The sequence below is a fragment of the Cervus elaphus genome, chromosome 25 (genome assembly GCF_910594005.1).
Source record: "Cervus elaphus chromosome 25, mCerEla1.1, whole genome shotgun sequence".
Classification (NCBI taxonomy): Eukaryota; Metazoa; Chordata; class Mammalia; order Artiodactyla; family Cervidae; genus Cervus; species Cervus elaphus.
In genome coordinates this window covers 22234807-22252929 of record NC_057839.1, presented here as the reverse complement: position 1 = coordinate 22252929, position 18123 = coordinate 22234807, and the positions used below count along the sequence as shown (strand labels likewise).

At 38.5% G+C, this 18123-nt stretch overlaps 1 protein-coding gene and 1 long non-coding RNA gene across 3 annotated transcripts in view; one reads left to right on the top strand and one right to left on the bottom strand.

The window, feature by feature from the left end:
- PDE4D (phosphodiesterase 4D) overlaps positions 1 to 18123 on the bottom strand; it is a 1564000-nt gene that overhangs the window by 1055221 nt on the left and 490656 nt on the right. For both annotated transcript variants that reach the window (XM_043887126.1, XM_043887128.1), the window contains one exon: positions 10588 to 10817. In XM_043887126.1, coding sequence (XP_043743061.1) covers positions 10588 to 10817 — 230 coding nt within the window. The remainder of the gene's footprint in view (positions 1 to 10587; positions 10818 to 18123) is intronic.
- On the top strand, positions 1002 to 13255 carry LOC122683506. Its single transcript, XR_006337765.1, has 3 exons — positions 1002 to 1169; positions 6963 to 6970; positions 13240 to 13255. It is a non-coding gene; the product is annotated as an uncharacterized LOC122683506 (long non-coding RNA).

Sequence of the window (18123 nt, the reverse complement as noted above, 5' to 3'; positions counted from 1 at the left end):
CTGCTCATTAGAATCATATCTGGAATTTTAGAGAAAGAAAAAAATACCTGGGCATTTGTATTTTTCAGAAAATTCTAATGTGCATCTGGATAATGAAAAGTGATCATAGGTTTTTCTATTAAATGGTAGTTGTAGTGATATAGAATTTTATCATGTTCTGTTAACTAGTCATGACACAATGGTATTAAAAAGAATAATAGTTACATAATCACAATAGTAAAAGATGTTTATCAGTTCTCACAATCAATAGCCAGACAAAAAATAAAAGATAATTATAATTGCAAGCCATAATGGAAACATGATTAACCTAACAATATAAAATGTGTGCACGCTAAGTCACTTCAGCTGTGTCCATCTCTTTGTAACTCCATGGACTGCAGCCTGCCAGGCTCCTCAGTCCATGGGATTCTCCAGGCAAGAATACTGGGGTGAGTCACCATGCCCTCCTCCAGGAGATCTTCCTGACCCAGGGATTGAACCCACATGTCTAATGTCATCTGTGTTGGTAGGCATGTTTTTTTACCAAGAGCACCCCCTGGGAAGCTCTAACAATATAAAATAATAAACATAAAACTTGGGGGGTTAAGTAGAGTGATGTGGTACATGAAATTGCATACATGCACATGTTTTCATCTACCCAGACAGTCTGTGTCTTTTGGTTGGTGCATTTAATCCATTTACTGTTAAGGTAATTATTGATATGTATGATCCTATTACCTTTTTCTGAATTGCTTTGGGGTTTTTTTGTGTAGGTCTTTTCCTTCTTTTGTGTTTCCTGCCTAGAGAAGTTCCTTTAGTATTTCTTGTAAAGCTAGTTTGGTGCTGCAAAAATTCTCTTAACTTTTGTTTATCTATAAAGCTTTTGATTTCTCCATCAAATCTGAAGGAGAGTCTTGCTGGGTAGAGTATTCTTGGTTATAGGTTCTTCCCTTTCATCACTTTAAATATATTATGACATTCCCTTCTGGCTTGTAGAGCTTCTGTTCAGAAATTGGCTGATAACCTTATGGGAGTTCCCTTGTACATTATTTGTCATTTTTCCCTTGTTGCTTTTAATATTTAATCTTTGTCTTTAATTTTTTGTCAGTTTGATTACTATCTGTCTTGGTGTATTCCTCCTTGGGTTTGTCTTGCCTGGGATTCTCTATGCTTCCCGGACTTGGTTGACTGTTTCTTATGCTAGGGAAGTTTTTAGCTATTATCTCTTCAAATATTTTCTCAGGTCCTTTCTCTCTCTCTTCTCCTTCTGGGACCCCTATAATGCAAATGGTGGTGTGTTTAACACTGTCCAGAGGTCTCTTAGGCTGGGTTCATTTTTTTTTTTTCATTCTTATTTTTATATATATTCTGTTTTGCAGCAGTGATTTCCAACATTCTGTTTTTCAGGTCATGTATTCATTCTTCTGCCTTAGTCATTCTGCTATTGATTTTTTCTAGTGTATTGTTCATCTCTGTTTGTTTGTTCTTTAGTTCCTCTAGATCTTTGGTAAACATTTCTTGCATCTTCATTATTTTTCCAAGATCCTCAATCATCTTCACCATCCTTATTCTGAATTCTTTTCCTGGAAGGCTGCCTATCTCTACTTCATTTGGTGATCTTTCTGGGGTTTTATCTTGTCCCTTCATCTGGGACATCATCCTTTGCCTTTTCATTTTGATTAACTTTCTGTGATGTGGTTTTCATTCTGGCATGCAAGACTGTATGTAATCCATCCTGCTTATTCTGTGTCGACCCTCTGGTGGACGAGGATGGGAGGCTTGTGTAAGCTTCCTGATGGGAGGGACTAGTGGTGGGAAAAACTGGGTCTTGTTCTGGTGGGCAGGGCTCAGTAAAATTTTAATCCAATTGTCTGCTGAAGGGTGGGGTTGTGCTCCCTCCCAGTTACCTGTTTGGCCTGGGGTGACTCAGTCCTGGAATCTACAGGCTCTATGGGGGGGTTAATGGCAATCTCCAAGAGGCCTCATGCCAACTGCACTTCCCAGGACTGCTGCTGCCGTGCCCCTATCCCTGAAGTGAACCACTGCTGACCCATACCTTCACAGGAGACCCTCCAACACTAGCAGGTAGGTCTGGCTCAGTCTCCTGTGGGGTCACTGCTCCTTTCTCCTGGGTCCTGGTGCATGAAAGATTTTGTTTGTGCCCTCCAAGAATGGAGTCTCTATTTCCCCTAGTCTTGTGGAAGTCCTGTAATAAAATCCTGCTGGCCTTCAAAGCCAGATTTCCTGGGGATTCCTAGTCCCTTTGCCAGATCTCCAGGCTGGAAAGCCTGATGTGGGGCTCAGAACCTTTCCCAACAGTGAGACAATTTCTTGGTATTATTGTTCTCCAGTTTGTGGGTTGCCCACTCAGCAGGTATGGACTTTGATTTTATTGTGATTGCACTCTTCCTACCATAATATTGTGGCTTCTCCTTTGTCTTTGGATGTGGGGTATCCTTCTTTGGTGGGTTCCAGCATCCTCCTGATGATGGTTGTTCAACAGCTAGCTGTGATTTTGGTGCTCTCACAGGAGGAGATGAGTGCATGTCCTTCTACTCTGCCATCTTGAACCAATCCCTAGTATCTGTACCTTCTTACATTCATTCAGTTCCATACTCAGCTTAAGTGCCACAATTAACCATTTTTTTACTATCTTGCAAAATCCTCAAATCCCTTTCCTGGTTTCTCTTACTGTATACCCCCACTTTCCAATCTTGAGTCAGTTGAACTGTTTGCTTTCTTGGTGCCTATACCATAGGTGCTCAGCATTCCTGGAGAATATTCCCAATCCTCACATTGGTTACATGAAAAAGTGATGGTAATGATTACCAACCATGCCTAAAACATGGCCTATTGGTCTAGCCATGCTGAACAGTTTTAGTTCTCTGAATGCATACATCCCACTTTCCCTTGTCAATGAACTTAGCTATTCTCTCTACCTAATACCATTCCCTTTAGGTCTCAGCTTGGGTGTCAGTTCCTCCTAAGCCTGTGCTAATGTGCTCCCCTCTTATCCTGTGTAACTTCTGCATGTCCTCAGTCATATATGTGCATTATATTAAAAAAATGGGACTGTAATTGTCATTTTCCTTTTAGTGTGCCCACCTGAAGTCTAAATGCTATGAAAGAAGTGACTGTGTTAGTACCGGTAAGCCTCCCACGTCCAGTTCATATGTCATTGTGTAGAAAAAATAGACACTTGCTAATGGTTGAATGCATGTACAAATGAATGTTTAAATACATGACTGATACATGATTGAGTAGATGAACATTTTCACTCATATAACTTGCAGATATTCTTTTATATTTATAAAATTTAGCTTGACTCTCTAAAAATATGTATGTAAATATACAATTTAAAGAAATAAAGTTAACCTCAATTAAATACTGTTGGAGAAATGAGAAAGCCAAAGTCACATGTTAACTGGGACACGGAACAGTTAGTGGAGGAGGAAAGAAGGAGAACACTCCAAAAATACACGGCCAAAAAATGGAAAAGTTCCAAAAAGTCATTTGAATTCTAAAATGGATATTCTAAATCTTATTTGTACATTATAAATTATATGGTATAAAAAGTATCTATGTATACTAAAGTTCTGAATTTCTGTGTAGCTTCTACATAACGAGTGTGTGTGTATGTGTGTTTCTTATGGCAGCATTAGTCACATTTTTTAGGAATCACATTGGAATAAAAATCAGAACACCCTGAGATAAATCCATTTGGAAATGTTGGCAAAGGTCTTACCTTTCCCAGGCTCAGAGCCACTAACCTTAGAATAAATGATGCTAATTCATCAAATAAAACCAATAAATATATGTTAAATAAACGACATAAAACATCTGAATGGTATACTATTTTGATTGAATTCCCCAGATTTGAAATAGGTCTAACAATGCCTGGCTCCACTTAATTCCTTTCAAGTGGATAGAAGATTCTACATGAATGAGATAAATAGGTACAATAAATGATACCTAAATCCTAAGTTGTTAGAAAAAATTCTAAGCAACTAGCCAGGATTTTCAGCAAAACCAACAATAACAAAAATGTGTATTTAACACAAAAGGTCACATATTTTTCTCATAGTTCTTTCTCTATATACAATTTTATTTTAAATAAATCTTTTTTTTCCATTTGGGGTACTCAGCTATAGGCAGAAAAAGAGTTTGATAAGTTCATATTTTCCTGAATTTCAATTGAATGCATTTTTTGTTATTTGAGACTTCTCTAACTGATTCACTTTGGCCAATATTAACATTTATATAGCACATAACAGTTAAATAAAGACCATTCAGAGTGTTTTCACCTATTTTTCCCCCACAAACATTATATTGCAAGATAGAAGAACATGATTTTGAAAGAACTATAAACTCTCTAAACACTTCAGTAATTATATAAGGTTGAGTTATATAAAGATGGTCAAACAGGGTAGTGTTTGTGGAAAAGCAGCTATCTTAGGAGCTGAAAATGATGATTCTTGGGTGGAAATAATTAAAGTGCTTTTATTCAGCTCTGCACTCTGCCTGCTGCAGTATTGTTCTTCGATCCCTTTTCACGGTAAATTAAATGCTTCACTGGGTTCATTTTTACATTGGGATCTCTAACCAATCTTCACTATCAAACAAGTAAAGTTGGCATAAGAAAGGTTTGGAAAAGGACCAGGTGCTCTCGTGTGATAAGCACACAAGTCACCACTCTGTTTAATATTTTTATGAATATGGAGCCTGATGAGAGAGAAACCTTTGGTTATAAAAGTAAATCCTCCCTGGCACATGGTACTTTATTACATACAAAGAGAGAGCATTATGTATCATGGTATATAATGATATCAGTCCATTTGGGTAAATTTAATTAGGATTCCAGAGAGTACTACAAGAATGAGAAGGCACTGCAGTAATCTGAAGAAGAAATTAGAATGTGATAATTACCATACTCTTTATTTTTGGTTTCCCTGGTGGCTCAGCTGGTAAACAATCTGCCTGCAATGTGGGTGAGCTGGGTTCGATCCCTGGGTTGGGAAGATCCCCTGGAGAAGGGAAAAGGTATCCCCCTCCAGTATTCTGGCCTGAAGAATTCCATGGACTGCATAGTCCATGGGGTCGCAGAGTTGGACACAACTGAGTGACTTTCACTTCACTTTACACTCTTTATTTCAACAAAATTATCATTTATACTTTATTTTCTTGAAATTTAGGACATGACAGACACCATAAAACACTCAGAGTTTCTATGATGTGTTGAGGGGAAAGCCATCAGCATTATTTAGTTTTCTATTTTAGATTAGATTCAAGATGTCATTTATCAAGAATTATATAGTAAAGATAAAGTGTTCCATTGTTCTTAGAGTCTAATTTTAATCTCAAAAATAAAAAAATTCAAAGCAAGAATAAAACTCAATTCAATTAAATCAGAGTAAATACTTTAGAAATAAGTCTTGCAATGTTTTGTGGATATTCTGAGTTTTGACACTGTGCCAATAAATTGTATTTTAAAAAACAAAGGAATCCAGTTGTATTTTTTTACATAGCATTTATCTTTAAGATTATTGGTAGCATTGCCTTCCTATTTCTTTGTGATTATATTTTCAAACCAAATCCACGTCAAGAATGTCATATATTTAAGGGATCCTTTATAATCACAATCAAGTGTACACATTTTCAACTTTGGAAATCTTTGTCTATTGGATTATATAGATCTTCCACAAAACTTTCAGCCAGAATTTATCAAATAAATCTCTTGAAACTTGAGCACATATCCAATATGAAATAGCAAGTCTCATGGGTTCATCATGAAAGACAGCTCTTTAGCCTTATACTCACTATACTTCAAATCTGAAATCCCTACCATCAATACCCTAAGTTAAAAATATGAAGTTTGAAAAATCAGATGTCTCTTTTAACCAAGCTTCTGTTTCTATTAATTTTATTTTGTTTGGATTTTGATTCAGTAACAAAATGTTGAAAATTACCTTTTTTTTTTTTTAATGTTCACACTAACGTACTGTGTGTACTCAAGAAATCTAGATGACGAGCAGTTGATCAAAGAATCCAAAGTCTAACGGCATCTCAAACCAGCTCCTCTGTGAATAGCACATAACTGAAAGAAATATTTCTGGAAGATCTTTGTGATATGAAGCCGTATTTGACTAAGGTAATCCTTCCCTCTGTGTTGGGAGTAGACTTTTTTCCAAGTGTGACCATTATTTCAACTTCTTTCCATTTTCTTTTTAAAAAAAAATAGGGCATAGTAATACAAATGGAGACAGTGTACTTCTCTAGATTAGTAATGGCACCCTAGTGGTAAGAATGTGTTTGTAATATTCCCCACCCACACGTGTTCCTGAGTATTCATCCATCCACAGGTGTATCATCCTGTCACAAGGGGACAACTTGGTCCTTGGCTCTCATTTGATTATAGCTGATGCAGCCATAAAACACAGCTAGAAAGATTCAGCACTATCTTCCGTTACCTCCCTTTGCTCCTGCCATCTCCTACTTGTGAGCAGGAATCATTCTAGGTGTGGCAAGCTAAACCCTTCTCAGAGTATCTGGGGGTCCATGGGCCACCCAGGGAAAGTAAGCCAGCGACCAAGCTGGGCTAAGGGAAGTTCCTGATTCCTTCCAAGGATTCTGACCAGAGAACTATGTTGAAGTCAGCAAGGGTTGTTATAGAAGTGAAACAAGGAGGAAGTAAGAAATGAAGAGGACCTCCAATCTCATTCCAAACATATTTGAATAACCCTTGAATGCAGGGTATGTCTGTGGACAGATGCCAAAAGCAAGACATAGACTTATTTTTTATCTTCCTCAATGTTTTTAAAAATTATTTTTGAATTTTTTATTTGGGTATAGCTGATTAACAATGTTGTGACAGTTTCAGATGAACAGAGAAGGGACTCAGCTATACATATATATGTGTCCATTCTCCCACAATCTACCCCCCCCCCACCCCCGCACTGTCCAGGCTACTACATAACATTGAGCAGAGTTCCTTGTACTATACAATTGGTCCTCGCTATTTATCCATTTAAAATATAGCAGTGTGTACATGTACATCCCACCCTGCCTAACTATCCATCCCCCCATCCTTCTCCCCAGCAACCACAACTGTGTTCTCTAAGTCTGTGAGTCTCTTTCTGTTTTGTAAGTAAATTCATCTCTTGGTAGATTCCACATATAAGGGATGTCATATGATACTTCTCCTTCTCTAACAAGACATAGACTTCTTAACACAAATGTGATAAGTCCATAGTGATCGTAGCTTTCTGAACGAGGAACAAATTCCTGGTTGACTCCTAAACCTGTTGGAACACTCACCTCTACCCCATGAGTTATTAATGGAGGATCTTTGAGGCCAGTTATAACAAGGAAACCGAAAATAATGAACAGAATTTTCTCTAATATTTTCCCAAAAAAGTATAGCAGTTGCTGCAGTGGTTATACAATAAGCAGCTATAGTATGTCAAAGGCTAACGAAGAACAAATTATGTGGTTTTTTTGCAGGCAATTGTTTCCTTAAGAAACCACATCATGGCTTTCAAAAGGGGTAGCACAAGTCTGTAGACCCACTACTGTATGATATTTGACAGAGCAAGTGTCTGATGTGCTCATATATCAGAAAAAAGAGCAAAGATAAATAAAGGAATAAATCCAAAGGGGATGAAAATCTCCTTTTCTATCAAAGGTTCACAATTGTCAAGGCTTCAGTGTAGATTAAAAGCGGGACCTGGGGACCTACTAACCTTTAATGATAAAGAATGGGGCTGTAGAAACCTAGCTAAAGTAGTCTAAATTTCCCATTAGCCCTCTCTGATAGTGAAGGAACCTGTAGTTCTTGGTTAACTGGAATGGCTACAGAATGTCATCCCTAATTTACCTTCTGCCTCCCTTTCAAAGTTTAGATATTCCAGAAAATTTGCTTAAAAAGATAACAGAACATCTTTAGGCTTTGTTTCTGGCCACTCTCAAACATGGTTTCTCCTGGCTGCCTTCTGGTACTGACAAGTCACTTGTTTCATTTTTCTAAAAGACAATTATTTCCTCCAAAATATTGAATATATTTGTAAATGGTAAGTACTGTTTTGTTTATACTTGAATCTTAGATCTTTTATCATAGAGACAATTCTGAACCCCAAGTCCTTTGGCACTTGGAGGCTATTGCATTTAGCAACAAATTCAAATTTAATTAAGTAAGCTTAGCTTTAACCTGAGATTTTTAATTATACACATTGCCCAACTACACAGAGACATATTAAATATACCACATTGTTTTCTTTTAAGGGCACATGATATAACACCAGCTTCAAGAGAGAAGTCATATTTAGCCAGCAAAATTTTTTAAACCAAAGTTAATTGAATACATCACAGGCTTAAATTAGTTCATTTTAATTTTAATTATAGCTATAATCCCTTCTTCCTCAAAGGTAGAGAAATCAAGCTAATGATTCTAAGATAAACCTGCTGTGCAGAAAAGAATTTACATTAGGCCAGCAACTGTTATCATTAGAAAAGCCTGTTGGAAAGATTGGCCCTTTGCTGGCATCTGGGAACTTGGATTTCAGGAGGGTTCCCACCATCCCTAACTGGTAATATGGCTCATTGCCTAAACTGGTTGCATAAAAAACATGGTTTATGCTGAACAACTGCTTTCCTTCTAGGAATCTGGAATTTAGGCACATACTACGAAGAGGGTGCCTCAGTGACCAACCCCCAATAAAAACTCTGGGTACTGAGTCTATCTTTTATTTTTTTGTTTTTAAACATTTTTTTGTGTGTGTGTAGTAAGAGCATTTAACATGAGATCTCCCCTCCTGACAGAATTTTAAGTGCACAATATGGTGTTGTCAACTGCAGCCCCAATGTAGTACGGCAGATCTTGGGAGCTTATTCATCTCGTAAGTGAAACTACTATACCCGTTGAATAGCAATTCCTCATTTCCCCTTCCCCCAGTCCCTGGCAACCTCCGTGGTACTCTATTTCTGTGAGTTTGACTCCTAGACATCTCATATAAGCACTGAGCCTTTAATAAGCTTCGCTGATAGAAGGCTTCTCTGGTGAACACATGTCACATGTGTTGTCACAACTCATTACTAGAGGAATTAAATACATCCTTCTGAATCCACTGGGAGATGGAACTCCTGAAAACTTGTTTCTGCTTTCCTCCAGATGTTGCCCCACGTGCCTTGCTCTTTGCTGATTTTTCTTTGTACTCTTTTGCTCTAATAAATCCCAGGCATGAATACAACTATTTACTGAATTCTTGGAGCTCTACTAGCAAATTACTGAACACAGGACTGGACTTAGTGATCTCTGACACACCTGGCAGGTAAATCCTACCCTCTACATGAGTGAAGCAGTGCTGATGCCAAACAGGGGAAATTGGATTTCTGAGACAGTATTTTTCAAAGAATGCTCAGATCAAGCTGCCATATAAAATTCTGACCTGCTTTAATGTGTCTGATGGATAGGTGTACAGTCTTTATACACACAGTTCATCCAGAAAAAAAAATCACATATGTATTTCCTTCTTCTTGCTTCAAGTTAAGAATGCATTGTCTTATTTATCTAGGAGTGATTTCCTCATACTTTTTAATGATATAGGTGCTTTGAACTGGTCTGTAACAATTCAAACAGCTAAATTCAATATCTTAGATGATAGTTACTGCCAACATTTTTTCTGACCACCGCTTTTCCAACAACTTTTAGGAAAACCCAAAAGGTTCCTTCTCTAGATATGCCTTGAACTTGGCAGACAATGAGGAAGAATCACATTTGCACCCCAGCAAATTGCTCTGTTCCTGTAATCCTTATAAATGTTCAAACATCTGTTCAAGTGTGGACCACTAGTTTCCTCCTCCTCTCAAAATGCAGCTGGCCAAAAAAATTAAATAATGGATGTGCCCACAATTCTCACTTTTTTGGACAATATTTTACCTAGTAATAGCTATTAAAGAGTAAAAACCCCACTGTAAATAGCAGAAAAAGAATAAAAATACAAATACCTAGTAAAGTAAGAAATGCAAATGCTACATTAGTAATTGGAGGCCTCACTCCTTCTTCTATACATCTTAATGCAGAATAAAACTCCTTATGCTGGGAACTGAAACAGTATTCTGGTAAGCAAGACCTGAAAATGTCAAAGGCCAAATTACTAGACTCATGACCATAGTTGTGTATTTCCTTTGATTCTAATTATAGTACACTCTATTCTTGATTCCAAATTCATTTTGCATCAATGAACATTACCTACTGTTCTCAGATATGTATGCCTACGTGTTAATTTGTCCATTAGTTCTCATTTGTTAAGAAATTTTTCTATTTAATCACCTGTGACCAGTATTAATTTCCAAGCCCAAGTCCCTTTCCCCAGTTACTCATTTGCATTTATCAATACTTTTTCAAATACTCCTTGTAAAATAATTTGACTAAAGTGTCTCCTCTTGTAGAGACTGCAATATTACCTGAGAAAAATTACCAGATTTTCTCTTGACTCTAACAACCCCATTTCCCTTTGACTCAAATCAAGCAATGAGCCACAAAACACAAGAGATCCCAGATAACAATCATCGTTTAAAATAGAAAATAGGGCAATGTCACCCAAGGTCACTCACCCACTGGAGTCGGCAGAAGTGATAGCAATCAGGGGTAGAATCTTCAAGGGGAGGCTGGTTGGCCTTTGAAGGTTCTCTGATTCACTCTTCAAGTCTGCTTGTTCCAACTGTCTGAAGGCGAGAGGGGGGAGCTGGATGTTGCGGCAAGAAAGTCTCCTTACGAGATAGGGTTCCATTCCTTTCAAAGGGTCTTCCTCTTCATGACTGGAGTGCAGTGTTTCCTCAGAGGCCTAAGGCAAAAGTTCCAGAAAGTCCAGTGATCCACAAAGGTCCCAGGATGTATCATTACACTTTTGGAGAAAGAAACTGAGGGAAATTATACATGAAAAATGCTAACTAGAAAGCAATGAGATTAACAGAATACTATTTGGTGAAAGGCAGTTGTTATAGTTAACCAACATTTCCAATAATAGAATTTATGAGCTTTGGGCATGAATTCTATGAAATCAAGGGTAAATCAAATCATTTTCTACCAATATGAAGTGAACCGCCCACCACACCCTCTTTGGTCTTTAGGAAGCCAAGGTAGTGTTTCAGGGGAGAGCTTTGGTGAGTGACTACATACTTTGGGCAGGGGGCTTTGCAGGATCTCTCCCTTGGACTGGCTGGTGTGTTGGGGAGCAGAATTTGGCTCCCTTGAGTGTTTCTATTTGGCCTATGTTGTTTGAAGCTGGCTATTTCCTGAAACATGGAAAGAAAGGGCTCTGGAAACCAAGCAGGAATTGCCCTTTGCTAAGACATGTTTCCATTGGTAAGAGTGACTCCCTGTCAGAAGCTGGAAGAGGATGAAGACCCACCCATTCCCCCAACACCTCCAAAAATGGAAGTAATATTTACTCACAATTATTAAATGAGCTGATGCATGTAACGTGCATAGCTCATTATGTGCAATGTGATAAGCAATCATCAATGGCAATTTCCTTTCCTTCTCAGTTGTACAGTTGAAGAAACTAGCCCAGAGAGGCAAAATACTTTCTGCAGAATTACCCTGTTGGTTATGTTAAAAGTACATTTACTTTGGAGAGTTCAGACCTGGCTTAGAATCTCAGTTGCACTTCTCACTACTATTGGATTTGCCGAAAGGTTCATTTGGGTTTTTCCATAACATCTTACAGAAAAAGTCAAATGAACCTTTAGGCCAACCCAACACTATCTTTGGGCAAATAACTTAAGCTCACTTAGATTGGTTCTCCATTTGAACACTGAGGATGATAATAATATTTACTTCTGAGGATCACTGACTGCAGCAGAGATAGAAAGGATATGATGCACTAATATATGGCCTAGAGTTTACCCCAACAAATTAGCAGTTGTCATTATTATAATCCAGGCTAACTCCCTTTATCTTTTCATAGCACTATGCTGCCTTTGATTCGTCATTCACCCATACTGTTTTCCAAACAGAAAATTTGTCTTGTTCTGATATATATCCTGAAAAATGTGAAAGGACATGCAATGGTGGATTCTATTCAGCCATGGGTTTTACTGTTTAATTTCACAGATAAATACAATGAGAAAAGAAGTCACCTGGAAGGTAATGAAGACGTCAAAGAGAAACATAAAGTTCATTTATTTCAAATCCTAGATATGAAGATCTAGATTCTGAGAATTAGTGCTTTGACGAATCTACTCACTTTGTAAAAAAGCAACAATAATAATGGCCTTAAAAGCAGGAAGTCCTGCCACTTGAGACAGCATGCATGGATCTTGAGGGCATTATGCTAAGTGAAGTAAGTCAGACAGAGAAAAATAAGCCTTTTATGACCTCACTCACACAGGTAACTTAAAAAATCCCTGAACTCATCAGATCAGATTTGTGGTTATCAGAAATGAGGGTGGGGTAGGGGAGATTGAATGAAAGTGGTCAAAAGGTATAAGCTTCCAGTTATAAAATAAATGTATCATACTTGGGATGTAATATATAGTGTGATGACTATGGTTAACATCATTGGATGATATATATGAGAGTTATTTCCAAAGAATTTTTTTTATGTGGACCATTTTTTAAAGTTTTAATTGAACTTGTTACAATATTGTTTCTGATTTTTATGTTTTGGGTTTTGGCCATGAGGCATGTGGGATCTACTCTCTCTGACCAGGGATTGAACCCACACTCTCCACTTTGGAAGGTGAATCATTGAGCCACCAGGGAAATCCTGTATGTGAGTTATTAAGAAAGTAAATCCTAGGAGTTCTCATCACATGGAAAAGAGCATTTTTTTTTCTTTTTCTTTTTGTATCTATATGAGATGATGAATGTTGAATAAAATTGTGCACATCATTTTATGATAGTTTTAAGTCAAATCATTATGATGTACACCTTAAATTTATACATTGTTGTATGTCAATTATATCACAATAAAATTGGAAAACAGTTTTAATACTAATTCGTGATATTTAGAGTCCTTATCAAGTGCTTGGTTTACATAGTGAGTGCTGTGTTTTGTATCTATCTCACATATCTATATATCTCATGTACTATCTCATTTAATTATCACTGAACTCCTATGGGTTAGGTTCTGTTACTTTTCCATTACACATATAAAAAAACAGAGATGTGTAACATAAGATGCCATGGTCTCACAGCCACATGGTTAGTTGGGTAGTCAATGGTCCAGTTTCCCTGGGACTTACTGCTTTAAGGATTGTAAGTCCCATGTTCAGGGAAAGCCAGTCCCAAGAAAACTAGGATGACAGATTACCCTACAAGTCAATATCCAAACCCAAATTTATTTTAGTTAAATTTGAAACTAATAAAAACTACTCTGTACTACCTCTAAAAAGTATGGTCCCTGGCAAGGACACACTTATAGAAAGGAATAGAACATATGCTCAGTTCAGTTCAGTTGCTCAGTCGTGTCCAACTCTTTGCAACTCCATGGACTGCAGCACAACAGGCTTCACTGTCCATCACCAACTTCCAGAGCTTGCTCAAACTCATGTTCATCAAGTCGGTGATGCCATCCAACCATCTCATCCTCTGTCGTCCCCTTCTCCTCCTGCCTTTAATCTTCCCCAGCATCAGGGGCTTTTCCAATAGGTCAGTTCTTCCCATCAGGCGGCCAAAGTATAGGAGTTTCAGTTTCAGCATCAGTCCTTCCAATGGATGTTCAGGACTGATTTTCTTTAGGATTGACTGGTTTGATCGCCTTACAGTCCAAGGGTCTCTTGAGAGTCTTCTCCAACTCCACCATTTAAAAACATCAATTATTTGGTGTTAAGCTTTCTTTATAGTACAACTCTCACATCCATACATGACTACTGGAAAAACCACAGCTTTGACTAGACAGACATTTGCTGGCAAAGTAATATCTCTGTTTTTTAACATGCTATCTAGGTTTGTCATAACTTTTGTTCCAAGGAGCAAGCATCTTTTAATTCCAAGGCCACAGTCAACATCTGCAGTGGTTTTGGAGCCCCCTCCAAAATAAAGTCTCTCAGTTTCCATTGTTTCTCCATCTATTTGCCATGAAGTGATGGGACCGGATGCCATGATCTTCGTTTTCTGAATGTTGAGTTTTAAGCCAACTGTTTCACTCTCCACTTTCATCAAGAGACCCTTTAGTTCTTCTTCACTTTCTGCCATAAGGGTGGTGTCATCTGCATATCTGAGGGTATTGATATTTCTCCCAGCATCTTGATTCCAGCTTGTGCTTCCTCCAGCCCAACATTTCACATGATGTACTCTGCATATAAGTTAAATAAGCAAGGTGACAACATACAGCCTTGACATACTCCTTTCCTGATTTGGAACCAGTCTGTTGTTCCATGTCTAGTTCCAACTGTTGCTTCCTGACCTGCAAACAGATTTCTCAGGAGGTAGTTAAGGTGGTCTGGTATTCCCATCTTTTTCAGAATTTTCCACAGTTTGTGGTGATCCACACAGTCAAAGTCTTTGGCATAGTCAATAAACCAGAAATAGAGGGTTTTTTTAAAAATTCTCTCGCTTTATCTATGATCTGATGGATGTTGGCAATTTGATCTCTGGTTCCTCTGCCTTTTCTAAAACCAGCTTGAATATCTAGAAGTTCACGGTTCACATATTGTTGAAGCCTGGCTTGGAGAATATTAAGCATTACTTTACTAGCGTGTGAGATGAGTGCAATTGTACGATAGTTTGAGCATTCTTTGGGATTGCCTTTCTTTGGGATTGGAATGAAAACTGACCTTTTCCAGTCCTGTGGCCACTGCTGAGTTTTCCAAACTTGCTGGCATATTGAGTGCAGCACTTTCACAGCATCATCTTTCAGGATTTGAAGTAGCTCAACTGGAATTCCATCACCTCCACTAGCTTTGTTTGTAGTGATGCTTTCTAAGGCCCACTTGACTTCACATTCCAGGATGTCTGGCTCTGGGTGAGTGATCACACCATCATGATTATCTGGGTCATGAAGATCTTTTTTGTACAGTTCTTCTGTGTATTCTTGCCACCCCTTCTCAATATCTTCTGCTTCTGTTAGGTCCATACCATTTTTGTCCTTTATTGTGCCCATCTTTGCATGAAATGTTCCCTTGGTTTCTCTAATTTTCTTGAAGAGATCTCTAGTGTTTCTCATTCTGTTGTTTTCCTCTATTTCCTTGCATTGATCACTGAGGAAGGCTTTCTTATCTCTCCTGGCTATTCTTTGGAACTCTGCATTCAGTGGGTATATCTTTCCTTTTCTCCTTTGCTTTTCGTTTCTCTTCTTTTCACAGCTATTTGTGAGGCCTCCTCAGACAGCCATTTTGCTTTTTTGCATTTCTTTTTCTTGGGGATGATCTTGATCCCTGTCTCCTGTATGTCATGAACCTCCATCCACAGTTCATCAGGCACTCTGTCTATCAGATTTAGTGCCTTAAATCTATTTCTCACTTCCACTGTATAATCGTGAGGGATTTGATTTAGGTCATACCTGAACGGTCTAGTGGTTTTCCCTACTTTCTTCAATTTCAGTCTGAAATTTGGTAATAAGGAGTTCATGATCTGAGGCACAGTCAGCTCCCAGTCTTCTTTCTGCTGACTGTATAGAGCTTCTCCACCTATGGCTACAAAGAATATAATCAATCTGATTTCAGTGTTGACCATCTGGTGATGTCCATGTGTAGAGTCTTCTCTTGTGTTGCTGGAAGAGGTGGTTTACTATGACCCACTCTGCATTCTCTTGGCAAAACTCTATTAGCCTTTGCCCTGTTTCATTCTGTACTCCAAGGCCAAATTTGCCTGTTACTCCAGGTATCTTTTGGTTTCCTACTTTTGCACTCCAGTCCCCTATAATGAAAAGGGCATCTTTTTTGGGTGTTAGTTCTAGAAAATCTTGTTGGTTTTCATAGAACTGTTCAACTTCAGCTTCTTTAGCATTACTGGTCTGGGCATAGAATTGGATTACTCTCTATGGGCCATGCTCAGTGAAAGTTTAATCCAATTTTCTGTTGATGGGTGGGGCTGTGTTCCCTCCCTGTTGTTTAACCTAAGGCCAACTGTGGAGGTGGTAATGCAGATAATGGGGACCTCCTTCAGAGGGTCCCGTGCACCCACTGCCACACTCAGTGCCCCTGACCCTGCAGCAGGCCACCACTGACTCACGCCTCTGCTGGAGACTCCTGGACACTCACAGGCTAGTCTGGGTCAGTCTCTTGTGGAGTCTGCTCCTTTCTCCTGGGTCCTGGTGTGCACAAGGTTTTGTTTGTGCCCTCCAAGTGACAAAGAGTCTGTTTCCCCGGTCCTGTGTAAGTTCTGTAATCAAATCCCACTGGTCTCCAAAGTCAAATTCCCTGGGGGTTGTCAGTCTCTTTGCCAGATCCCAAGGCTGGGAAATCCGTTATAGCTCCTAGAACTTTCTTAACAGTGTGAGAATTTATTTGGTATAATTGTTCTGCAGTTTGTGGGTTGTCTGCTTGGCAGCTCTATGGTGGGGTTAATGGCAACCTCCTCCAACAGGACTTATGCCACATGCTGTGTGATCCAGGTCTGTTGCACCCAGAGCCCCTGCCCCTGGGGCAGGCCACTGCTGACCTGTACCTCCGCAGGAGACGTTCAAACACTAAAGGCAGGTCTGCCTCAGTCTCTGTGGGGTTTTGGGTCCTAGTGCACACAAGGTCTTGTTTGAGCCCTCCAAGTGTCTCTGGTGGGTATTCTACCATAATTTAATATGCCTCACATTTTCTTTAAAAAAAAACGAACAGAACTGAGATCAAGACAGCCCTATTTAAACACTGAAAATTAGTGAGAATCCTTGTTGACTAAGTCAGGAGACAGACATTGCAGGCCTGACTCTGTCACTAATTACTTAGGTGGTGTTAAATCATTTAACCTTTTGAGCTTTAGCTTCCTTAGACATACAATCAAGAGGCTGTACAAAATGAACCTTATGGCTCCTTTCAGTTCTGAAATACACTGATTTTATAACAGCCAGTGGAAAAAAATCAATGTTCAGTGAGATGGAAAATATATAAAATAAAGAGAAAACACAAGTGCACATGTATCATTCTTAGTTTTTGGTTGAGAAAGTGAGCCTCTGGGTGCTTACGAAGTTCTGTGTGTTTGTCTAAGGACAGAACTGAACACTGCAGCCACGCTCTGGGACTGATAACAGGTCATAGTGTGCCTCACATATTTCTCAAGAGAAGTTATTGACTTAAGTATGTAGATACCCTTCTTTGGGATAAACATGGAAAAGAAGAACAAAAGATGAGTCGAGCAGAGCTAAATGCTGTATGTAGCTGGCCAAAGTTACTATTATAAAGATAGCATCACAACTGTAGGAATGTTTTCTATAATCCAAGTTGTGTGATAAAAGACTTAAGATTTTTTTTTTTTTTAAGACTTAAGATTTATGACATTATCTACTACATAAAACCACCTCAAGAGGAAACTACTTTTGAGACAATAACCCCTGTTAAAAAGAAAGTGTAGCATTTTTATCTTGATAATAAAAATGATAAAGCTGTAGCTGTCTATATGCTAACATTTCTTTTAAAACCAGCATAACAAGTAGCTTTTAAAAATTTCCAGATCAGTGTGTATCAGTGATATTTAAAAAAATAAATAGAACTTTACCTGGTAGAAAGCAGGAGGTTAAATGGCCTTATTTTGGAAAGAAATATGAACATGATCACCAGGACAATATATATTTTATGTTATGACTGATGCTGAAGCTGAAGCTCCAATACTTTAGCCACCTGATGCAAAGAGCTGATACACTGGAAAAGATCCTGATGCTGGCAAAGATTCATGGCTCAAGGAAAAGGAGGCAGCAGAGGGTTATATAGTTGGATGATGACACCGACTCAATGGATGTGAATTTGAGCAAACTCCAGGAGATAGTGAAGGATGGGGAACCTGGTATGCTGCATTTCATGGGGTCACAGAGTCGGACACAACTTAGGGACTGAACAGCAAAAATTGTAGGAAAATGACATTTTTTGCAAGAGGTTGAGGGAAAAGATAGCATTTACAACATTTCTAAGTCATCATTTCTCAAAAAGTGATGCTTAAGTTTCCTGCATGAGAATCACAGAAGGTACTTCCTAAAAGTCAGACTCCAAGGACCTCTTCCA